Source organism: Aquila chrysaetos, chromosome 11 (genome assembly GCF_900496995.4).
Source record: "Aquila chrysaetos chrysaetos chromosome 11, bAquChr1.4, whole genome shotgun sequence".
NCBI classification, from domain to species: domain Eukaryota; kingdom Metazoa; phylum Chordata; class Aves; order Accipitriformes; family Accipitridae; genus Aquila; species Aquila chrysaetos.
Window position 1 is genome coordinate 36,066,001 of NC_044014.1, and position 23,796 is coordinate 36,089,796.

Sequence of the window (23,796 nt, forward strand, 5' to 3'; positions counted from 1 at the left end):
CCAATTCCTGCTCCTTGGTCTTGGTGAGGCTACTTTGACACAGTAGTTCCAGCCTCATCCCCATCCTTGGGGGCTGAATTATCTTCTAGTGGCCCTCTGCAAATCCGTAGGGCACCATGGCCCCAGAAGGAGCTACCGGAGGCACTCTGTTTGGGGCAAGAGGCAAAAAGAATGGCCAAATGTGCACCAGGGGGAGGAGTCAGAAGTGTTCATGTTTCAGTAGGTGGCACTGCTTCCTCTTCCTCAGGGACTGGGGTGAATTTTGGGTGCATGGTGGAACAGCAAGTAGCATCCCACTGATGAGACCTGGTGAGTCGCAGGGGTGAACTGCACCTTGAGTTGATTATAGCATGCTTTTTGCAAGAGTTCAGCTCATGTACGTGCTGCTTCCCTCTAGATCTTCCTGTATTTTTAGCCCTTCCTTCTTCATATTGTGAAGGTGTTGCTGTGAATATGCATGTAGGGAATGCATTCGGCTTTGCAAGTGGCTGTGTGCCAGCAGCAGGTAGAGTCCCATAGGTCACACACCTTCCCAAATCTGCACAAAGCCCCGACCGGCAGAGAAATACATCGCAAAATCCAAGTGATTCAACTTTCTACCACAGGCAGATCTGCTCCCGTAGATATTTTGGGAAAAGAGTAAGGAGTGCATTGGATTGGATTAGGCAGCGGAAAAAAAATGCTTCCAGGAGGAGGAAAATGTTTATGTATGTACTTAGTGATGCATCTACAGCTTCTCCGCCTGCGCTGGTCTGGCTGGCTGTAGCAAGGTGACATTTGCCTGTCAGCAATCCTGCTTGCTACCTGAGCTTTGACTGGTGAGCCCAGGGAGACATTTGCAGAATAGAGGGCTTTCAAATATGTTTTTAGCTTGGAAGATGGCAGCTGAGTGGGTGCATTTAGTGACAGATGATCCTTGAAAGGTTTAGAAGCAAAAGCTATTAAAACCTAGGAGCTGTGCAGACAGGAAATATTATGAGTACCTCAGAGCCTGTTTGAAGAGAAGAAACATCCCTGTTTCATGTGATTCCCATCAGCAAGCCCCAGTGCGTGGTGTTTTGGGACAAAGATGTCGTCTGCAGATGCTATTTTTTTTTTTTGCTTACTGCTTACTTGACATCCAGGCACAGTATCGCAGTGGCCAGATCAGGAAAAGGCTTTGGGATGACCGTAGCCAAAGGCTCCCTTAACAAACTGCAAGCAGCTTCGCCCCATCCTCCCGAAATGAAGCCAGTTGGTGCATTCCTGCCATTCTTTTCCTTAAAGCTGTTTCTTTCTGTTCACTGGATCAAGACAACAAAGCAGCTGTCCTGAGAGTCTGAGATTTTGTTTTATTGGGAACTTTAAGTTGAAAGGAATGGGATCAGAGGAATTATTTTTATCGGAGTGGGGCAGTACCCTGGGATCCCTGAGATTACACATCAGCCGGTACCAGGAAAGCCTGAAGTATGAACCGCAGGGAGGAGATCTGCGATTGCCTGATGGTTTCTTTGGGAGAGCATGAATAGCCAAAAATAGGCAACTGCTGGCTGCCTGCCTGTGGCAGAACTTGGCTGTCAGGTTTTGAAGGCCTTTGAGCTGCTTTGGCCTCATCCGTAAGTTGGGGAAGACCAGCCTTACACTTGACAGCTGTTGATTATAGTCCCAAATCTAAAACTGAGCCATAAAATCTTTCTTTAGACCTCGTAGCTCTTATGAAAACCTGCTTCCTACCTGTAAATAAATATTTTCTCTAGATATACTCAGCTAAATTTCTTGCCAGTTTTATTTCCCATAATTTCTCATGGTTTTCTCTGGACCCTTTCTGATCTAGGTACTGTTGTCTCAGTCCCAGGCTGTGCACCTCTAATAGAAACCAAGTAATGTGACTTTACCGCTTGTCATCTAGAAATTATGCACAAGTTTCCCCCCAGGGCTGTTACTCTTTTGAAGCCTGGTGGGCTTCAGTTAACCGTATCGCCATCGTCCTCGTCCAGAAGTTGGTACTGCTTCTGTAGGGAGGAAAACAGTAAAACTTTAAGCATGCCAGCTGAATGCTATTAAAATATTTTATTTATTATTGATTTCTAGTTTGTAGGCAGCAGGAGTGCATCTATTTAATGCCAGACTTCTTTAAAATGGAAATGTTAAGAAGATATTTGGTACTTTTGTTACTAGTGAGTTATGCAAGACTGAAATGGAGGGAATATACAGTAAAAAATGCTGTCTGAACTTAAAGCGCATTGGCAACCCGTGAAAACAACCAGAGGACTTTGCTTTTGTGTCTGGCACATGCATCAAGGGGACTGAAAACTGAAGCAGTTTACATAACCCAATTTTTTTTTTCATGTGCATCTCAAAAAATGCAAGAGGTATCAAATACATTGAAGAACGTGCAAAAAGCCTCACGCTTACGAAGAGGCCAGGCCCTTTCAAAGAGCGTTAAGCAGGGAGCAGTTGTAATTCCTCATCTGTTCTTTTTTTTATTATTATTTAAATTTATTTTATAAAGACCATCTGCAGGTTGACAGTTGGAAATTTGGACTCAGCCAAGCACCAGGATGTAACAGTAAAAAAACCCAAACCAAACCCAACCAAAAAAGCTCAATCCCGTAAACACAGTTTCTGTCTGGATGTCTCTCATTTCCAGGTAATGCCCGAATAGGAAGTCTAGACACACTGCTAACAGCAGCTACAAACACACGTAGGTACCAACCACCTCCAAAAAACGTATCCATGGCTCCATCTTACCTCTCTTCTCCCCAAATCCAACTCCCAGAGAGGGAACTAAAGTAGCTGCTTCTGCTGCCCTAAAAACACTGGAGCACAAAACTGTGCTGGTGCCCCAGCACTGCAGAAGCTCTTGCAGGGTGCCTGTGCCTAGCTGGGTTGTGGGGTTTTTTACCCCCAGCTCCTCCAGACTATTCAATCTTATCGGGAAACCCCCAAACCAGCTATTTTCTTGCCCACAGATCCCTCTTTCTGCCCTGGAGGGCCAAGCCCCGGAGCCGTGTTGTCATGGCGTACATGGCTGTCCCTTCTGCGCCTGGCAAACGCAGGCAAGACAGAAGAAAACAGAGCCATTTGGCACCGAGGGCTTAGCCGATGCGGCTCATTTATTTTATTTTGTTATTTTTGTGCTGCAGACCCGTGGACCGTTATCACATAGGTAGAACTGGCGTGTTGTGGTTTGTCGGCATGCAGACAATCCTAGTGCATGAGGCGTCGCGCTCGCACACTGGGAAAATCCTACTGTGTTTGCTACGGCAGAAACTAGCTCATGCTTTCATGTGGGTATTGGGGCTACACAGAAAGTCTATTTCCCCTACTTTAAGTTAGGGTTTTTTTAGTGCTCTAAGTTCCATATGCCCTGCCTCCAGGCTTTTCCAGTGCGGACACACTTGACCGATATTCACGTTTAAATCTGGGTTTTTGGAGCCCAAAGCTTGCTGAGACTGAAGGGGAGCCATGCCAGGCACTGGCTTGTGCTTTCACTCAGTGAACAAAAATTGGCTATTAAAAAAAAAAAAAAAGAGTAAACGGGAGGTAAGCCGGGCAAGTTCTGTAGGGAGAAGGTAGCACCCTTGACTGGAGCAGAGGGTGGGAAGGGAGAGGACCAGGGGACACCCCGAAAGCGGGACGGGAGAGGGCAGGTTTGCGCAGCCATCTCCCAGGGTTGGGACCTGTTTGATGGCCTCCTCCTGCAAAAGGACGGCAGCGGGCAGGGCTCGGCACAGGCTCCCGCAGCCCGGGCGGGGAGCCGCCGGCCAGCCCCCTCCCCGCATCCCCCCGCCGGGCGACCCCGCGGGGCTGTGGGCGGTGCGGGGAGCCGGCGGGGTCGGGAAGGAGGGAGCGGGGAGTGCATGTGCATCCTCGCAGGCGCCCCTGCCTCCCTCCCCGCCGCCTTCCCTCCCCCTCCTGTGTGTGTGTGTGTCTCCCGCTCCCTCTCCAGCCTAGCCTGACGCAGGCGGATCGAAATCGCCCCTAACAACCCGGCTCCGGAGAGCGGTGCCGGCGGCAGGGGTCCGGCTGCGGCGGGGCCCCGGCGGGCAGCGGGGCCGCGCCGCGCCGGGCCGGGCCGGGCCGGGGCGGCAGCGAAGTTGGCCCAAGTGCGGGGAGGCGGCGGGCGGCCCGGGGGGGAAAGTTGCCGGGAGAGGTGAGGGGTGAGCGAGGCGGCAGGACCATGGGCACTTTGCGGGATTTACAGTACGCACTGCAGGAGAAGATCGAGGAGCTGCGGCAGCGGGATGCGCTCATCGACGAGCTGGAGCTGGAGTTGGACCAGAAGGACGAACTGATCCAGAAGCTGCAGAACGAGCTGGACAAGTATCGCTCCGTGATCCGACCCGCCACCCAGCAGGCGCAGCAGCAGAGCGCCGGCACCTTGCAGGGGGAGCAGAGGACCAAGCGGCAGGCGATCTCGGCCGAGCCCACCGCCTTTGACATCCAGGATCTCAGCCACGTCACCCTCCCCTTCTACCCCAAGAGCCCACAGTAAGCAGGGGGTTCACCCCGGGTACCCACCGCCCGCGGGGGGAGCGGAGCGCTCCGTGCCTCGTCTCTCCATCCCCCTCGCCGCCTTCTCCCCTCGCTGCCTGCGGGGCAGCCGCCGGACGCCTCTTCCCCTCCATCCCCCGTCCTCGCTGCTGCCGCCCGCCGGGGAGGGACCGGGGAGGGGGGGGGGCGCGGAGCGGAGCCGAGCCCCGAAGCGCGGCCGCCCCGGCTGCCGCCCGCCCCCGCACCCTCCCGGGTGGCCCCGCGGTCCGCGGGGTGGGAAAGTTGCGAGCTCCGGGCTTGGGGGCTTGAGGGGGGGGGATGCGAGGAGTGAGCCCCGAGGTGGGCGGGCACGGGGGAGAGCACGGCTCCCTTCGGACCCAGTACCCCCCCCCCCCCCCCCATCCTGCCGGGGGAGGCACGGCGGCGAGCTCGGGTGGGGGCGGGCTGCCGCCGGGGGAGTCTCTGCTGCCGGCGGCTTGAATCGGAGCGCATCGCTGTCTCGGGGATTTTACCTCTGCGGGAGGGGACGGAAGAAACTCGGGGGGTCTCTCCCCTCCGGGGAGGAGCGGCGTCCTGCAGGGAGCGATTCACAGCCGCGCGGGCAGGGAAACTTGGAGCCCGGCGGGGTGCAGTGCCCGGGGCTCCAGCAGCCTTCTCGCCACCCTGCCTTGCCGCCCTTGCCCGGCGGGTGCTGGTGGTTTTTTTTTGGTGGGGGGAGGGTGGCAGGGCACTGGCAGGGACTCGTTGCAGTGTCCTGGTCCGGTGGAGGGTGTGCGGGCGGGGCGGCGGGAACGGAAAGTTGCAGGGAACCTCAGCTCCCAGCACGCCCGGGAGATGCTCTGCCCGGGTTTCACACTTGCCGCAGACTAGGCAAATTACAGTGATTTAATGGAGAAAACGGAGACCTCGCAGGAGCGGGATCACTCCTGCCCCTTAGTATCTTTTCCTACCCAATAAATCGCAATGCATTTGGTTCAGCACTCCTTAAGGGAAAAAAAAAGAGGAGAGAAAGAGATGATCCACTGCCTGGCTTCATGTGCAAGCGCAGTGGAGGGCGGCAGGGGCCGGCCCGGGGCTCGCCTCCCCCTGCCTGCTGCTGCCGGGCCGTGCCCCTCGGCTGGCGGCAACTGGGCCTCGACCTCTCCGTCGCCGCTGCCGGTCGGTGGACTAATCCGCCTCCCCTTTGCAGCCGACATCTTCCTCACCGATTTAAACGGGAGCGCTGGGGTCGTGGAGGATCGTTCGAGCCATCCTGGTAGTTGGGGTTGCTCTTGTTTGGGGTGGGCTTTGGCATGCAGGTCACCCCCCCCCCAGCCGCTTGTTAGGGCACATGGCGGACGGGGCCCTCGGCCTCTCGACGCTGCGTTGCTCCAGCGAGGCCCCTCCGGAGCCCCATGCGGGACTTCACCAGCCCCACATGGGTGCTGGTTTACCCCCGGGCCGGGGCAGCTGCTGCAAAGCGAGGTGGGGCAGCTGCGACGGACGATGCCCAAGTGCTCCCCATGGCCCTGACTGGGGATGTCAGAGCCGGAGTTGCCTGCCCGCCGCCGGGACTCGCTCTTCTCCTCCGGCTAGGTTACGGGCAGGGGCCGAGGCCGGGCGGTGCCGCCGGCCCTTCCCGCCGCCACGGCGGGGCCCCGCCGTCTCCTGGCAACCGCCGCGCCGGGGACGCCTGCCCGGGGAGGGTAGCCGCCGTGGGCCGGCTCCGCCGCCGCCTCGGGACCCTCGGCCGGGCCCGGCCGCTGTGTGGCGGCGGCGGCGCGGCGGCTCGCCCGCCTGCCCGGCCGCCCGCCCGCTCGCTTCGCTCCGCTCCGCCCCCCCCCCTTCCCGCCGCCGTTTCTCCACAGATATTTTGCCCTTTTAAGGCGAACGGCCGCGGCTCCGGATTCGAAAGGGCGGCGGGGAGAAACTGTGGTGGACCAAAAGAAAAAAACCCCAACCCCCTAAACCCCACCAACCCCCCAAAACAAACAAAAGCCACCCCAAAAGTGGAGACCGGGCTCTGTCAGGCGGGGGGGGGGGGGGGCTGCTCACCCGCAAGCACTGAGGTGCGGGCAGGCGGGTTGGTCAGTGCAAGCTGTGGTGTGGCTGGTGAACGTCTAAGGTGGGGTAAGGCAGCCCGGAGGCATTAATTTCCTCAGTTAAGCTGTAGGACAGAGTATCACATCCAAAAATACTTATTTTTCTGTCAGGGCCATATGTGTGTTTACCCCTTGGTGCCCCCGAAGTGCGACTAGAGTCCCCCAGAGCTCAGGGAAGCACTTCAGGTATCAGCAGAACAAGCCTGGAGCCTCTGCCTTAAATATGTAGGAAGCCTAACGAAGCCTTGAATTAATGTTTTCCAGCATGAATTTTAATTGCTCATTGCGCAAATGCCTTGCCATAGTCTCATGTGGGGTGTAACATGCCACCTGCCTGAGGGAGTATTTCATATTGACCTTCCATGGTCAATACTCTTAATACTATCTACAATATTTAAGTCAACTTGCAGCTTCAGACCTTAATCCCAGAGGTGGAAAAGAGACGCGTGCTCAGCTTCAGGAGCGCACGTTGCTCTAAGAAGCGTTCACTCTTCTGTTTGAGCCATCATGTTATAGTAACGAGAAGCCCTCAAAGCCTCATGCCCAAGGATGGACACTTACTGAGGCGACATGATGTCTTCTGGTGATAGATGGTCATCTTGGGTGCTTGCCTAAATCCGTAACTGCACTGATGAGCACTTTTAATTTGAGCATCCCAATGGAAAAGAAGACACGGCTACCTAAACAAAGGAAAACATGAGCCGTGTATTTTGCTTACCTGTAGTTCTCATGATTAAAATACAGTCCAGATCGCCTGCTCTGTTAGTGGTGGATGTACCTGGGAGACTGAGTGAGGAAGCACAACTGGTTTAGTTTATTTGGGATCATTAATACCTAGATTTTGATTTTTCTTATGCTTTTCTACAGGCAGTTGCAAACATGGCTTACATAGTGCTTGTGTGTGGTTGTGGGGAGGTCCTTGTCTTGATTAATCAAACATGACACAATCTTGATGACATTTTGATGTTCAAGATAACCTTTTGTGGTGGTACCGGAGGTTAAGGTGGAGAGGACCTGGAAGCAGAACAGGAACTACCGAAATACACAAAGAAGGGTTGACTTTTTTGCCCCATTCATGCCAAACCTCAGTGACTCTTCCAACCTTTGGTTCTGACAAGCCACCAAAGTATCAGCCTGTTTTCCAGCATTATACAGAAGTAGGAGCACCAAGAGGACACCCCGAAAACCTTCAGTTGTTTGGTAGACTGTGGGTTTTTTGCAGTTAAGTGGTGCTGGGTCTCTCCTCCTGATCTGGTAGAGCACCTCAGGCGGGCAGAGATTGGTAGGATCAGTAGTAGTAGCAAGTCTGTTAGAAAGGAGGAGGAGTGATCGATCATGAGGGCAATGGTAGACTTCTGATACCTCTGGGTCTGACTCTGTGGTTAAGTGTCTATGGAAGCTGCTGTGATTCCACGTAGAAGATTCTGGGTTATAAAATGGTTAAACTCCAAATGGCTTTTAAGTGTGAAATTGAATTTAATTGCCTCATATGGAAAAAATGCCATTAAATTTCCTGCAAGAGCTTACCTTGCACACAAACCCCACCATTCAAGATGCATATAGTTTAAAAAAATACCTGTTCCAGAGCGTTAGGAGTTTTAGTTGCTGTTGCAGGCTTGGGCTTATTTTGCATCTAAACTTCTTTTTTTTTTTTAATGTGAAATGGGACTTTCTGGGTTCACATGAGGAGTTTATAGCTAAAATCTGTGCAGAGACACATCCTGCCATTTTTTTCCAAGTTATGAGACCAGTGAGAGAAGTCAGGCATTGGCATCTTTATCAGTCTTTGTATTCAAGTAACTAGAAGCCAGTTTTCTAAAATAAGTGGCTTTTTCTTTCTCACCCCAAAGGAAATAACTTGCAAGAAGTGACTGGAGTAAGTGGGCACAAACTGTGGAGAAAGCTGGATGGTTTTCCATGGTAGAAAAATGTCGTGACAAATCCTTATCTTCTCTTCATCTTCTAAAATTGCTGCTCTGTTTGTTTTTCCACACCTTTGACCTCTTGCAGGATATATCGTGGCTGCTAACAGCCTGTCAGCATGAAAAGTATACTGTGAGACCGAGCTCGTACCAACTGTTAGTCCAATTAAGATTTTACAGAGCTGCAGACCAAAGAATAGCCTTTTTAACTAGGAAGCTGTAACTCTTGTCTCTTCGCTTTCGTTATGTTGTGCTTGCCATGGGAAAATACCCAGGACTTCAATTTTAAAAGGCTGTTTCGTTTGGTGATTGGCAACAGCTGTATGCTTTTTTGGAAGACTGTGTAAGCAGCATGTTTTGTTTTCCAGAAGGGAAAAAAAAAGTAGAAGCAGAGTGTAAAACAAAGCAGAGAGCTAATGAGCGTGAAGAAACGTATAGGGCCGGAACTTCTCTCATCAGAGGTGGTGTATGTCCTGTCGTTAACTGAGATAATGGCAAAATGCTGTGTCATTTATAGAAAATGTTGAGTGAGGTGAAAAATGACTTGTTTTTGTGAGTTAACAGACTTAGGAATGCGTTGAATATAAAGTTGGGGAATCTGCCAAAACCCCAGAGATTCTTTTTTGCGGGGAGGAGCAGCCTGTGAGTCGTATTTAAAAGTTCTGGTTAAAAAAAAGAAAAAAATATTTGGTTGTATAGCCTTAGGGAAAGTACAACATACATACAAGAGATTTAACAAAATCCCTTCAACAGCTAAATTGGTTGTTTGAAGGCAAATGTGCACATCTTCTGTGGACTAGAGGCATATTTTTAAGTGCTCATAATAGTAATAAAACCTCCAGAAATATATGAAATATTTCATATTTAGAGTGCATAAAATTATGTGCTGGTATTTGTAAATGGTATGTATCCTGCAGTACCCAGCAGCCGATCATTAATTAAAATGTTCAAACTATAGTTCTAAAAAACTCAAAATGACCAAAACCCCCAATCTCTTTTCTTAAACCCCATGCTTTCCTCTTTCTAAAATAATTTGGAGGATAGTTGCAACATAATTTAACTACTAGAAACTGATGGTTGAGATGACTGAGGGACCTGTAATCAGGAACTGAGACACCCTCCCGCAGTGATTGCTTCCTGAAATATGGGACAGGAGCTGTGAAATCAGACGACGGATGGTGGCTTCTTTAAGTCCTGTTACTTTCTGGTTTTGGTGTCACGCTGCAGAAAACACCATATCAAAAGCAGTCAGCAGCGATAGATGTAGTGTTGCATCCTTAAATTTTTTTTTCGGTATCAAGATGTAATTCAGTGTGATATGTCCAGCAACCAATTTAAATGCATTTATCATTTGTTTGAGAGTAATTAACTGCTGTGGTTGCTTTTATGTGCTATGAGATATAATGTTGAATCCATCTGAATGTAGTTTGACATTGTTCTGAAAAATAATTTACATGCCTGGAAAGATCTGCTAATTCTTGATTAAACGCTGACATCCATTAATGTCAGTGGGTTTTTTTGGTATGCAGGATTTAGGGGGTTAGGACTTTGCTGATATGTGTCGAGTGGTGATGGGGCAGTGTCTCTCCACTGGTAGGAGGTTTGTGAGAAAGGATGCCGTGCCCAACAGTATGAGACGTGGCCAAGAGCATTGCCTTGGGGTATGATCTCCCTTAGGCTCCGCTGACTGTCTTTCCACTTGTCTCGGCGGCTGTCAAGGGGGCAGATCAACTTTTCTCCTGCGGTTCTAGCAGTGTGGTGCCACTCAAACCTCATCGTGGTTTTTGTGTTTGGCTTCAGCCGGCTGATTTGCATGGACAAGCTCTCGGACGCTATGAAGGACAGCCTGCTCCTGTAGCAAGTGCTGCTGAATCCGGATACGTAGGACTTGTTGCCTACCCAGCAGCCCAGTCCTAAAGTTCTCTCATCTCTACGGCTGGCCAAGGCAGCTTGGCAGAGTTGCCTTGTGAGCCGTCCCCTCTTCTGACTCCCCAAACACCCAACTTGCTCCACTTCTGTTTGCGCAGAAGGGCTGAGAGCAGAGCCTCCTTGCACTTTGCAGGGATGAGGTTTTATTGTGAAGGATGATACGCTTCCTGACAGAAGTTTTAACATGCACCGTGTCAAGGATAGTGAGGAATGCAAGTCAGTCAAATGTTATTTTACTCTGTTTTGACAGGTCTGGCTTAGCAGTGATGGTGGTGGTGGATGGGGCTTTCCTTTACGCAAGAGGCACATGTATGACTCACGCCTTGGAGTCTGTGCTGCTTAATGCGTTGTGAAGTGGCAAGCCTGAGATTGCTGGTAGTTTGGCTCTTTCTTTGTATAATTCAGCCTTCTGAGGCTTTGGTTACTAGTGGTGGTAAGGAGTAATTATTGTATTTAGTTATTATGCAGAGGACAAAGGTTTTTCTCTATTGGCAAGTAGTGTTCTGGGTCATCTCTGAAGTACACTTGTTTAGTCAGGTAATGTTTATGCTGAATGTAAACTCTAAGGTCCAGAGGTGTGTTACTCAAAGGAAGGTAAAAAACAATTCACCGGACAAAGCTATTAAAGCCACGTACTTGTTTTGTCATTTTCTCTCTGATTCTTGCTTTGATGAGTGACAGCAAGATTAAACATTGCTGCAGTTTCAATTATTTTTAGTTCTGCTTAGTGGCAATAAGCAAGACATACTTCTCTGAATTTCTGCTGCTTTCGGATATTAATTTTAGGGGTTTAGTGTACACTATGTTTTAAAGCAAAGTAGTTCTGTTCAGAAACTATATTGAAATCTTTATGGTGGTTATATGCAAAACAAAACTATTCAGCAAGTAAATTAGTTTTAGGCAAGCTAATAGCACTTAAACGAAGGCGGTCATTAACATAGAAACTATTTTCTTTAATTGTAATACATCTCCATAAATTCATTTTCTATAGAATTCACTTTTTTCCTCTTACCTGTATTACTGGGTGAATGCTGTAGGTGGATAGTTTTAAAGTAAAGTACATCAACAGAAAACGAGGTCCCAGAGCATGTCTTTCCAGACTCTATGTGAAAGTAGTCCTGAGCTTTAGTAGCCTATGTTCCTAAACACAGCATGCATCTTACATGTCTGAAATGAATCAACCCCCCCCACCTGCCGATCAGAGCACTGATACTGAGCAAAAATGTATGTAGTAGCACCAAATTTACACTAGAAAGCTGCTCACAGCAACCTGTGTTGCAGACTCACTAGGAAGGCAAGTGGACTCTATGCCTTTACTACACACTGTCTCACTGACCACCAGGTGAAAAATAGGAATCAAGGGGGAAAAATTGCTCCTTTAGAGAGTTAAAAAGGACACCGTGACTTGATATGTACCTATTCCTTTGGTTATCCTGCTTGGGATAGATACTGTGGGATGCTAAGATTTCAGAAGTCAGTGAATATGAACCTTACCTTAAGGTGAAGCGTCCTGGAGAGCTGTGCTTTTTGAAGTGGAGATGGTGGTGGTTTAAATGCCACTTGCTGTCATAAATGATGCTCCTTACTGCCTGTGCTGCTGGTATTGCTTCTCTTTTGGCTTTCATGGTGCCAAAATACTTGCATTTGTAGCAGGCTAAAGGATAAATACTTGTATAAGTGTTTTTCATCTGTTGTTTCACCATTTCTAAGGGGTACGTGCAGGCAGAGAAGTCCCTGACATTCACATTTTGTGTAGCTTGTCTTTGTTTTGAAGGGCTGATAGAACAGGAAAAAACAAAAGTGTTTGCTACATTGGAGCCTAAAACAACCCAAGTAATTCCTTTCTTCTCTCAACATCTGCAGAAAGTGGTTTGGTTGCAAGTGTGCATGTTGCTTGGATATGCACTGTGTATACTGACATCCTAAACGTCTGAAATGGTATTAAGGTCTTTTAGAAACAGTGGTAAAGCACCTGACTGAAAGGGTTTGTGTCACGGAGATAGCTACAGTGTACTTGTGAAACAGCGAGTACAGGACTTGCATTTTGCAGTGCTCATGCAGTCACTGGTTTCCTTGGAAACTAGTGCCTGAGCATGTATAGCCAAAGTTGAACACTGGTGCCTGGTTTCAAAGTAGAAAATGGGCTCCCAGACTTTGAAATTGCAAAGGATTGGGATATTTGGACTGTACTTGGTGCTTGTTTGTTAGCAGCAATCTTGAAGTAGGATATCACTGAAAAAAAGCCCCTCATCATACTGCAATGCTTTTCCTGCCTGGAGCTGTGTTTCTTTCTCCAAAATTCCCTTTTTTGATTTGGTTTGTGAGCATATTTATTGGAGGTGTTTCCTGTTAAACACACAAACTGTGTCAGGACAGCTGTGGACGGGCTCTGCGATGTGGGCTTGAAGTGGATTAAAAAACTATCCAGCCAGGCCAGCTCATTTTGTTCACTTATTTAGTATTCTGTGAGGTGGTGATTGTGGGTGATCTGAACAAATAGGAGAAACCATAATGTAGCTGTCTAGGTTGACCGAAAATGAAACTTGAGTCTTGTAAATATATGCATACTTTGTATTAAATGTGGTATCTCAGGTTCAAGAGAAATATATATAATGACAATTGTGTATGTGCACATATGTACTTATCCACATGTATGGGAGTATTGCATTAACACAAATATACTATGAGATGGATTTTATTAGGATAGAAAACAATCATGCTTTAATATTGGTGGGGTATATGGAATGTTTTCAGGTATCAGTTGGGCTCTGGGAATGTTGAAGTGCTGTTGGCTTCTGCAGTTTAGCAGCCACAGAGTATCATTCAGATTCAGGAGCAAAGGAGTGAATAACTGGTGACATGGATGTGATGAAAATCTAAAGCCATTGCTCCCTGCCCCCAGTGTAAGTGGGTCCCTGGGATCTGTCAGTGCTTGTAACTATTTAAACTGCCTATTTGATGTCAATTGTATGCAGAGATCCACCGGGTGAGGGGAATTCATTGGTGCTCTTGTAGTCCACAGGCTAAATGAGCAAAATAACTTTCTTGGTGGGTAACATTTCTGATGAATAGAAGAAATCAATTGCCATATGACTCAGGCAACAGCACATCAAGGCAATAGCCAAGCACTTAACGAAGGTGTAGATAAAGGAAATGTGATACAAATAATGGCATTCAGCTATAGGTTTATGCTTGTTGGAAACAACAGCTGTCTTAGTAGCTATAGAGATGCTTTGAAAATCGTGACTCATAAAAAACTGAGAAATTCCTTTAGGTGAAATGGAAGATGTGGCATTTGCCTTTCTGAGTTGGAAATATGTATGCAGTGGAGTTAGTGTCCACCTCTTTGCCTTGAAGTTTCAGTATTGCTTAAATTAGTGAAAATCTATAAGGGGTTACACATGAGATTTAATGGTGGCTAAACTTGATCACACAGAGGAGATACACATCTTTAGGCAGCTACTGCGTTTTTTAGTTTGATATATATATTTAATGAATGAAACAGCGAAATTATTTTGACACCTGATAAATGACACGCAGTCTTCAGCAGGGCTGTTCGACATAGCTGTCATCGAGACCACAGCTGCAATGACAGCAGCTCACTTCCACTGTCTTTGGCTAGGCAGCTGCATCCTGCTCCGGAGGCTGCAGAGAGGCATGGAGCGAACGGCAGCAAGGACTTGGGGAAGAGGCTGGAAGAGGCAAAGGAGGCAGTAGGGTTTCTTTGCTCTCTCTTCCTGCTTTAAGAATTGACGGAGGAAAAACTGAGCGTTCAAGCATTGTGGAAGAGGGGGCTGCGGAGGGGAAAGGAAATGATACTTCCTTTCCAGTTTTCTGCAGTGACCTGCAGCTGGATACGAATCTGCAAGGTGGGATTGTACAATGAGGGAATATTGCGATTTGCAGTTGCTGTGGGCTGAATTCATTGCATCTGTTCCCTTCATCTCCACTTCCAGGTTCCCTCTGGGGTCCTCTGCATGTCTTCTCTGTCCCCTTTGTGGCATGTGCTCTGGCATTGTGTTCCCAGAGCCCCCTGCCTTCACGCCACTGTCTTTTCTGCCCACCATGGCAGGGCAGACTGCTCTTCCCAGGAAAGACCTCACCATCCTCTTCTCCCTTCTCTTCTGAGCCTTTGTTTACTTCCCTGGGTCTCTGGTTCCTGCTCCTCCTTCTTCTGCCCAAGATTTTTCTCTCTTCCTATGGATGCTTGCCCTTCTCTTCCCTCTTAACCCCAAAGCTCTTCCTTCTACAAAGCTGTCCCATCTGATAGGGTCCAGACTTTACATCTCCCTAAAAAACCTGCCTTGTTTCCTCTATATATCAGGACGCAGAGAGCCTCCAGTGGCTGTAGCACAAGATACCACGGGAGGCTTGATTTTCCTGACAATCCAGCTTTTCTAGTGTGCCAGTTTGTATAAAATCAGTCCACTTGTGACTGATAAGATGTGACGTCCCGTGGGCCTCCTGTTATGGGCAAACAGCAATTCTATCACATCAGCTGCCTGCACCTTGCTCAGCTCAGCTGAAAGACAGATAATACATGTCCCCTGCCCTAAAGAGCTGGCTCCAAAAAGGACACAAAGCAAGTAGTGGTAATGGCTTTGAGTTGTATTGACAAAACATCATGGCGCACACCGTGCGATGGCTGAGTGTCGTCCTGCAGTGACTCAATATGTCTTTGTGCGCTGCTTGATGAAGTGCTGCTCAAGCTCCAGGAGGCTGCGTTTTAGCATTTATTATTACTTGTCCTTATTACAGTGCTGCCTATGGACCAAATAACAGCAACGTCTCAGCTGGTGGGGAGTGTACAGACAAAAGAGCGGGCTAAATCTTAGCTAGAAATGTGTGTGTATACACCTTCATGCATAAATTGTGTCTGAGAGCTCGAATGGTGCTGTTTACCTAAACTTGCTAGGTATTTAAAAACTAGTTGAATTGGAGTGTGTGTGTGTGTGTATATATAAATATATATATATATATAAAAAAAAGGTTTTTTCCTTACACATCTTTGCATATTTAAATCCTGTTAACACAGCAATTGTACAAAGGGGACAACACATCTCCTACTCATCAGATACTTGATTGCTTTCTGTTTTCCCAGTAGAAGACTAGCTCTGCGAGGCACAGGAGAGAAATGAAGCGTGGAGAGGCGATGGCTTTTCTCTATTAGCAGTATACCCAAACACAGATGTACTCAGATACCATGATAATGAGTACGTTGGGAGAAATTAAGTAAGGCAGATACTCTGGTTTTACTTGATGTTACCTTGGTTCAGGGTATTGCTCAAAGGAAGCCACAGCCTCTGACTCGCCACTTGAAATTAGACTTGTTGCTGCGGGAAGGTAATTGAAGTTTTGCGATGCTTCTGCTTGGAGAAGGGACACAGGTGGTGCAACTCTCTTATTTTGCTGCTTTTTAACTGACTCTGACAAGGTATCTTAGAGTCGCAGCTTGCCTTGGCAGGAAGAGCTCATGTGGCCTTTTTTTGGCAGCAGCGCAGTGATCTGTTGCAGGGTGGATATTGTATTGCAGCCCAGCAGTCTTTCATTAGAGGAGTCCCAAGGGAATGCTAACTATCTGTCTTATTTCCTTCCATTCATTTGCTAGATTTATTAATGTGCCTGCAGGAGGGCATGCACTGTCAAGGAGTGTTTTCTGCAGGCATGGCAAGCCTGAATACCAGAGCACATTAGGCAGTAATTGTGAATGCAGGTATGTTATGTGTGCCACCGCTGTTTGTTAGGGATTAGGCACTGGGGAAAATGACATTTGGCTCTGTATGATGGCGGACCTGACCTCTGCTCCTGTCGTGCAGAAAGCAGCTGCTCAACCTTCTGCTTTGCAAGTGTTGTTATTTTCTCATCAACCATCGTGGCAGGTACTTCAAGAGCATGTGTTGTCCACGACTAGGAACAAATTATCACTTCCCTCTTAAATCTCCAACTTTTTTTTCCTTTGGACTTTGTACAAGGATGACTGTTACCGTTATTTAGGTAGGCAAAGTTAAGTCCAGAAGGGACATCATCAAGCAAATCTCAGCTTTTTGATTTTGTGGCATTACTCTTGCACAGACAGAACAGGTAGGTTTTTTAAATTTTTTTTTTTATTTGAAACCCAAAAAGAGCTTAAATAGGAAACCACTAGCCTGATATTTAGAGCATCGCTTAGGATGTATAAACCTGGGTTAAGACATTATCCCAGTATTTGCAGGTACAAATGGAAAAGCTTCCATAGAGAGTGAGGCTGCCCCATCAGATTAGTGGGGAGAAACACATGGGGGACCTGACTGAAATTGGGCAGAGCCAGGGACATGAGTCCATGTCACTCAAATTTTACCTCTGGAGCACAGTGGCTCTTTTCTCTGTCCTTGTTTTGACTGGAAGTTCCATCTGTGAGCTATACAGGACTCTTTCAATTGCAGGTTTAATCAAAATGAACCTGTTTCCACTTGTTTTTTCAACTTTTTCCACGACAAAAGATTCTTGATGCGGTCTGTGATGAGCAAATGTTATAAATTGGAGCCACATTATTTGATTAAGCTAACTGGATTTAGTGGCCACAAAAATTTTGGCTGTGGGGCTAGTACTGAAGAAGGCTACCATTTAAATACAGCCAAACAATCTTCCAGAGCATTGTGGCAGAGTTGTTAAATTGATGCAAAATTTATGAATATGTAGCAGACAAGTTGTAAAGCTTCATGAACTGGCACCCTGTTTGCATGGTATAGGATCTGGAAGTGTAAGTTAGGACAACCTGACTTAGGCACTGAAGTAAAGCAGATGTCTTAAGGACGGTCAAGACGGCTATGTAAAATGTGGATGCTTGCGTAACGTACCAAGAAGGCAGGAACTTTACAGGTATTTAAGTTCTAATGTATGCTGGAGGAGCCTTCTGAGGCTTAGATGCTAGCTCCTGAATAGTGCCTGAAGTTTAAAAAAAAATTACATATTGCGCTTGCATAGTTGGAAGCCTTCAGCTCCATTACCTATTCTGATTTTGTTGGTCAGCAGTTGAAATATTTTTTGACTTTGTTTGTACTGGAGAAATTATATATCATGGGGAGATAATATTCCACGCATTTTCCAAGCTTCTTAATGGAATTTTTATCAATTCAGTTGAACAATATGATGCACAAAAGAGCTAACCTCATGTCATGTTGGTTGTTCTGTAGCTCCTTCAGGGTTGCCTTGGCTCTTCGTTTGACTTCCCAGTACAAAATGTGAGAGGTGAGAGGGGCCATCACACCCTAAATCACAAGTGTCTGCAGCCTGACATCAAATCCCTCAGGTCACCAAGAGACAGGCAAGACAGAACTGAAGGCTGCCAAGTCCTGAGCATGGAGCCTGAACATCCCCCATTGATGCTTCAGATCCACCGCTGGCAGACTAGCAGCGCTACGCCTCTCTCTCTCACGCTGCTGTACAGGTTTTCTCCTTTCCATCAACATCATCTGCTTGTTTTAAACCTTTCTTGTGCTCTGCACGTTTTCGGAAGACCTAAAAGTCTGGTTTTTTATCTATTTGTGTTGGCAATCTTGAGATTGCTCAGACACAGCCATTCAGTGCCTTGATACCATTTTCTCTGGATTGCTTTGTAGACTCAAGTGCAGTTTCCTGCAGTACGTATGTTGAGAATAAAAGACAGCTACCTCAGCAAATTAGCATGAAAGCATTGGAGAAAAAATTGTAGAGTATGGGTTTCTTTTGAGTAAAAAGCTATCTTTTTTGTTGCTCGTGGCCTATGCTTTTTAAAAAGTATCTGTTGTGCAGGGACGGATTCTGAGAAGTTAAATCACTTGTCTATTTGTGCACTCGTCTAAAGAGATAAATGAGATGCTGCATTGACAGAGATTTGTCTGTATGATTAAACTTCAGCAGGCAAGGTTTGATTTAAGTGATTATGGAAAAAAAAAAATTCTGTGTAGCCCTAATCCTAATGTATGGTAATTTTCATCACAAAAAAACTTTTCCTCCACATACTACAGGTGTCCAGGTAAGCAATCCTATTATAAAAGAAAAAAAAGGCAAAAACACTCTGGAGGGTTATAATGCTTTTTAAACAAGAATCTCAAAGTGCGGAAACTTATTTTTGTTTACTATCTGAAAAGGCTTTTCTTAGAAGCAGCCTCCATTCTGAATGCAGTTGGTTGAAACCTGTCTTTTAGTGGCAGCTGTGTTGTGTTGAATGAAATAACTAATCAACCTGTGGCCTATCTGGAATAGCAGCCTCCTGATGAGTCCTCTTTGATTACTAGAGGCTTGGTTCACAGCCAGGCATAGCTGAGCAGAGCTCCTTCATGTAAGGCTAAGGTTAAGAGCTCATCCTTACTGCTGGTGCTTTAGCTGGAAACTTAATATTTATACCCAAGACTCAGGTGAGTGGTCATGGTCACTTAACGGCAGAGATTTGTTCTGGGGAACAAAAGCAAATTCCCCATCAGAGATTGTAATAAAATGGTGATGCTACAGCTGGTTCCTTACAGCCTCTAAATATAGACAAAATAGCGTGTAGTAGAGAAAAATGTCTGCTGAGTTAACTGGGCTATATTTAGGTGCCAAATAAACAGATTTCTGCTTTTGACCCTCCCCCTCACACCCTCAAAACCGCTTTTTATACTGTCTGCAAATGTCTTGGCTGTTCGTGGCTTCTGTTCTTTGCAAAAAGAGTAATTCTCAGTGGTAGGGAAAGGACATCTGTCACAGCTAAAATAAAAAAAGGCAAGCTCTTAAGAACACAGTCTCTGTGTCCAGACTTGTTCTCTCTCCTCAGCCCTTTGTTAGCACTACATTCATAGGCTGTTTTAGGTACAGAACAGTTAGTGTTTTAAAAAACCCAAACCCTAACCCACTCCACAACTCTTCTCCGTGACCAAAGCCTTATTGATACATATAAGACGTATGAGCTAAAAAGTAAGCATCTTCCCTTATATGATGTATTTTTACATCACATTTTTATCTTGCAGCAGGCTCTTTTCCTGGCACTACTGTTGGTACTAATTGTACGGTTAGCCCTTTATTCATGTCTGCATAAATTTAATTCTTTTTTAAAGGAAGCAAATAGCGTAGTTGTCTTGCCAGAACAGATTTGGAGAGGGAGTCTGCAGATATGCAACAATCCTCTTCTGCGTTTGACAAGGAGGATTTCATCTGCCCACATAAAGTGCTTCTTGCAACCTCAAGGGTCGCCAGAGTGCAGTATGAAGTTAGTTTATTCCTTTATTTTTTCCTTTTCAGACATACTTGTGCTGTTCATATGTTTTTGCCTCCTAATTTAAAAGAAGTTGGGCAGCTTGGGGCACCCAGTGTTGTACCTGAGGAGGAGAGAATTATGTCCAGCACAAGCTTTGGTCTGCCCCCATCATTGCAGGCTTTGATCTATCTGGCTTTCAGTGCTGATTAACCAGCATTTGTAAAGTCTTAATTTTTATATCCCAGAGAATATGTTAACTATAATTCCTTTTTAAGCATGAGCACTTGGTGATTAGAAATTAGGTTTCATTCCTAATTAAAGAGCAAACTACAAGGCATAGTCTTTAACAAAAACAGGACACTTAAAATTCTGGTGCTCTCATTTAAGGGGCATTGATTTTCAGAGGCAGAGAAGCTTTCCCCAAGTTTCCACCTCAATAACAAAACTTAATACAGATATAGGTTAATGACAGATTTATTTAAGTTTTTCTTTTCCTATTAACCTGAGAGTAAATCACACATCAGTCTTTAAAATTGGGTTTATGTCTATTAGAGATATGCCAGCAGTATGAAGAGCTGACAGTTTTGAATAGTTAAAATTCAGACTAGAAACTTTTTGTATGTTTGTTTGTTTGTTTTTTTTTTTTTTTTTTTTCCTCTGGTCTAAAAGCTATGTGGAGCCCAGCTTGATTCTTGGAAGGTATAGCTGGTCACTTGGGATTTCTGCTGCTTAACTTCCAGCTGGCTGTGCTGGGCATATCTGTCCAAAAAAATGAAATTAGAGCACCTGCAAGTAGTAATTCTGCCTGGCACTTCTTTGTTCTCCTTGACCTCTCTTGCCTTTACAGACTTCTCTGAACTGCTTGGGGGACAAATATGACAACTGTAAAACTGAAACTAGGGGAGATACCTTCCTCAGCTGCATTTTTGATTGGACTCATGTTCTTTGATGTTGGTTCGATGGCACAGGACAGCCCTCAGCTCTCAGGCATTCACTGGACCTTAGAGGCTGTGGTAGGAGAATATCAAAGATGAAGTGTCATCAGGAATTCAGTTTCCCAACCAGGTTCAGTTGAGGAATTTCTTATGTATTGTGGTTTCAACGCAAGTCACAGCGTTTAACTGTAAATGCTGTAATTGGGTTTGGTTTAGATGGGATTTCTATGTTTGCTCATTCACTTGCTGCCTTCCTCAGAGTCCTGAATGGGCTTTTTGCGGTGCTAGCATCTCCATAGGTACTATTAGCTGTGTAATTTGAGCGGTATCATGCACAGGTGCCTCTGCATTTTACTGTGGCATAATCATCAGTATGATCATAAAACCTGTTTATTTTGAAATTGTTGTTCACTGGATAAAGGTTAAAAAATGTCTAGCTGGTTCTAACAAAACTGAGGAAGATGTGAGCATTGTCAGCTTCCTATGTTGTTGAATCCTTGTCTGACCTCCTCCATAATTTGTGTAAAAGTATCAATCATTGGGGCATTATTCCAGTATGGGAAGATGGCAGAGGTATGGCTGAAGTCAATGATTTTGTCCCAGGGACCCAGATTAAGCATGTTAAACCCTGTTTAACCCCTTTGCTGGTTTTGGCAGTTTATTTCCTTGCCCACAAGATAATGCAAGGCTTTCTTCTTGCTTGACAGCCAAGCAGGATTTATAGCTGTGGCTTACCCAAACAACCTGTAAAAATGTTATAGAGTGTTTAAAAAATAATATTTGTTATAATTCAAGTGAAGAACAAATAACAGTTGTATTCCTGTTCTCCTCAGTGTACACAAAATTGCGTACATACCTTAACTCAGATTGGAGGGGGAAAGACATTATTCTGAGAATTTTTTTCTCTCTCTCTGAAAGGGGCTGTCTAAATAAAATATTCTGTTTTAATAAGACAGAGATGTTAGGGCTCCACAGACTGCATACAATTTACTTGACCTTTATAAATAGAACAGCATTGTATCTCTATGGCAAAAAAACCCCTGAAAGTAGCATGCAGATTTATTAACCACCATATATAGGAGTTGTTATATTTTATTCCTTGAGCAGAAAGGCATATTGTCCAAGTAGGATTTGGACAGAATAGCACCATATATACCAGCTCTGTCAGATCGCTGCCAAAATAAAATGCAGATACACATGCATAAAACCAGCAGATGAAAACTGACTGTTGTATTCCTAAGGTCTCTTGCCTGGGATTTGAGCAAGAGTACTTGTATGAGTTACAGTATGGTAGGAAAGAAATGCTGTGATTTGTTGAGCACCTTGTGAAGTTAATGCCACCAACTACTGAAATCATACGCTGTAGAGAAACAAAAACATGGGAAGCCAAATCTTAATGTTGCTTTTAGCATCTGTTTAGGAACGTTACACCTAGTATTTTAGAGAGCTTTTGTCCTAAGTGACACCAGGGTTAAAGATGATTAAATAGCTGGTAGCTTTATTATTGTAATAGAGGGGGAAAACTGACACAAGCAAGCAAAACTAAATAGTTACTTTAGCTGGAAGAGATGGATGCCTGTTCTCAGTGTTTCGTAATGGGGAAACTCAGGAGTTTTCATTTCTAGAGTGAATCTGTCTCATAGGGACACAGGTAAAATTAAAGTGCATTTCCAAAGATCTGTTTGTGTATCAGAGGTAGCTAAAAATGTTTTAAGTGGGCAGAGGTATTTCATTTAAGATACGTGAATCTTGCACAACCCAGTGGGTGACCTACACAGAGTGTGCGTAAGGGTAAATAAACTGAAGTCCATTGAAAATAAAGGATGTTTCAAACTTGCTGTAAAGGCAGACGTGAAAGTGCAGGTCTCTAGATGAACAACGAAGTGCATAGAAATCGGCTATTTCTTGGTATTGTCACCAAGTTTTCCTTTAGCTCTGGCTGCTGTTGTTGTTTGGTAGCTGAGAGGAGATAATTGGCTGAATTTAGATTTAAAAGAAAAATACTGAAAGTTCTGCTATTTGCTCACTGACTTCAAAGGTTTGTATGTTTTTGTTCCACAAGCTCACTAAGGGGAGGTGTTTTTTCAGGAGTTTCAGTGCCAGTTACTTTCATTGTTCATTGGTTTAACACACACTTGGGCTTATCTTTGTAATCATGTTCTGCTTGTGAATATATGGTATATTAGCATATATGCAAAGAGCTTGTATCTGCTTTTGACTTTGAAGCAAAGAACTGTCTCAGCATCTTTAAAATGCACTTAAATGTCTTTTAAGTAGCACTCTTAGGTCTGTCGGGGTTAAACTGCATCTGAAATTGTTTCAGCTCCCTCCAGTAGTTCCTTTTTCCTATACCAAAATAACTTGGCTCCTTGGCACACACATTTTCTCCATCTCTTGTTAGCTCTTTCTGTGTATTCCTTCATGTAAATATTTCCTAAATGCAGCCTGCGGAGTGTGGATCAAACCCAAAATGTGGAAGAGTTGTAGTGGTGCTTTTCAGAAAGTGAACAAAACTGCATTGCTAGTCCTGTAAAATATTTGGGACAGAGGAAGCAAACTGTTTCCCTAGAGAGCCTTGTGTGCCATATCAGAACGACCACTGTTTCCGTCTCATTGTGATACACTGATTTACTGTTCTGCTTTTTTCTGTGTGGTTTTTTCCCCCCTTCTCCACCAAATCTGATGCAAGTACCTCTGCTACTTCCTTCTTCCTTTCCTATTCTTCCACGTTAAACCCTCAGGGTCCTTCTGGCTCCTTGCAGCCCCATTTCCAAGCTGTCTGTGTCTTCCTTCAGACTTCTGCCTCCTGGCCTGGGGCTCGGCTTTCTGTTCTTCTGTTGCAGGGTGCAGTTTCTGGTTTGCTTTTGCTGCTGTTGCTTGCTCGACTGCCTGGTGGAAGCAGGGAAATAGTAAGGGGCAGGAACTTGCCGATGGAGCAGGAGGGGAGAAACTATTTGGGAAGATGGTGGAAGGAAAGAGAAAACAAAATGATGGTGCAATGCACTAGGAATTTCAAGTAAGGTACTCAGGCAAAAAAGAAAGATGATCCAGAGTTTTGTAATGGGAGCAAGCATTTCTGAGTTTGAAGGTGGTGTGGGAAGATGATGAGACATAAGGGTCATGGGAAATTGGAGAGTAAGTACAAGATACTAATGCAAGGAAAAGAAAATAATCATAAAAGTACATTAGGCATGTGAGCAAACTTATTTTTCTGCTCAAATGATGCAGATAAAGGTAACTAAATTCTGTGCCCTCTTCTGGCT

At 45.7% G+C, this 23,796-nt stretch overlaps 1 protein-coding gene across 2 annotated transcripts in view; it reads left to right on the top strand.

The window, feature by feature from the left end:
- The window catches only part of PRKG1 (protein kinase cGMP-dependent 1), a 532,766-nt gene that overhangs the window by 30,712 nt on the left and 478,258 nt on the right, over positions 1 to 23,796 (top strand). The window contains exon 1 of one of the 2 annotated variants that reach the window (XM_030030116.2): positions 3,947 to 4,473. The exons of the other annotated variant lie outside the window; for it this stretch is intronic. Within the exon in view, the coding sequence (XP_029885976.1) occupies positions 4,163 to 4,473 (311 nt within the window). The 5' untranslated portion in view covers positions 3,947 to 4,162. Of the gene's footprint in view, positions 1 to 3,946; positions 4,474 to 23,796 lie in introns of those variants that run through there. 2 annotated transcript variants of the gene reach the window in all.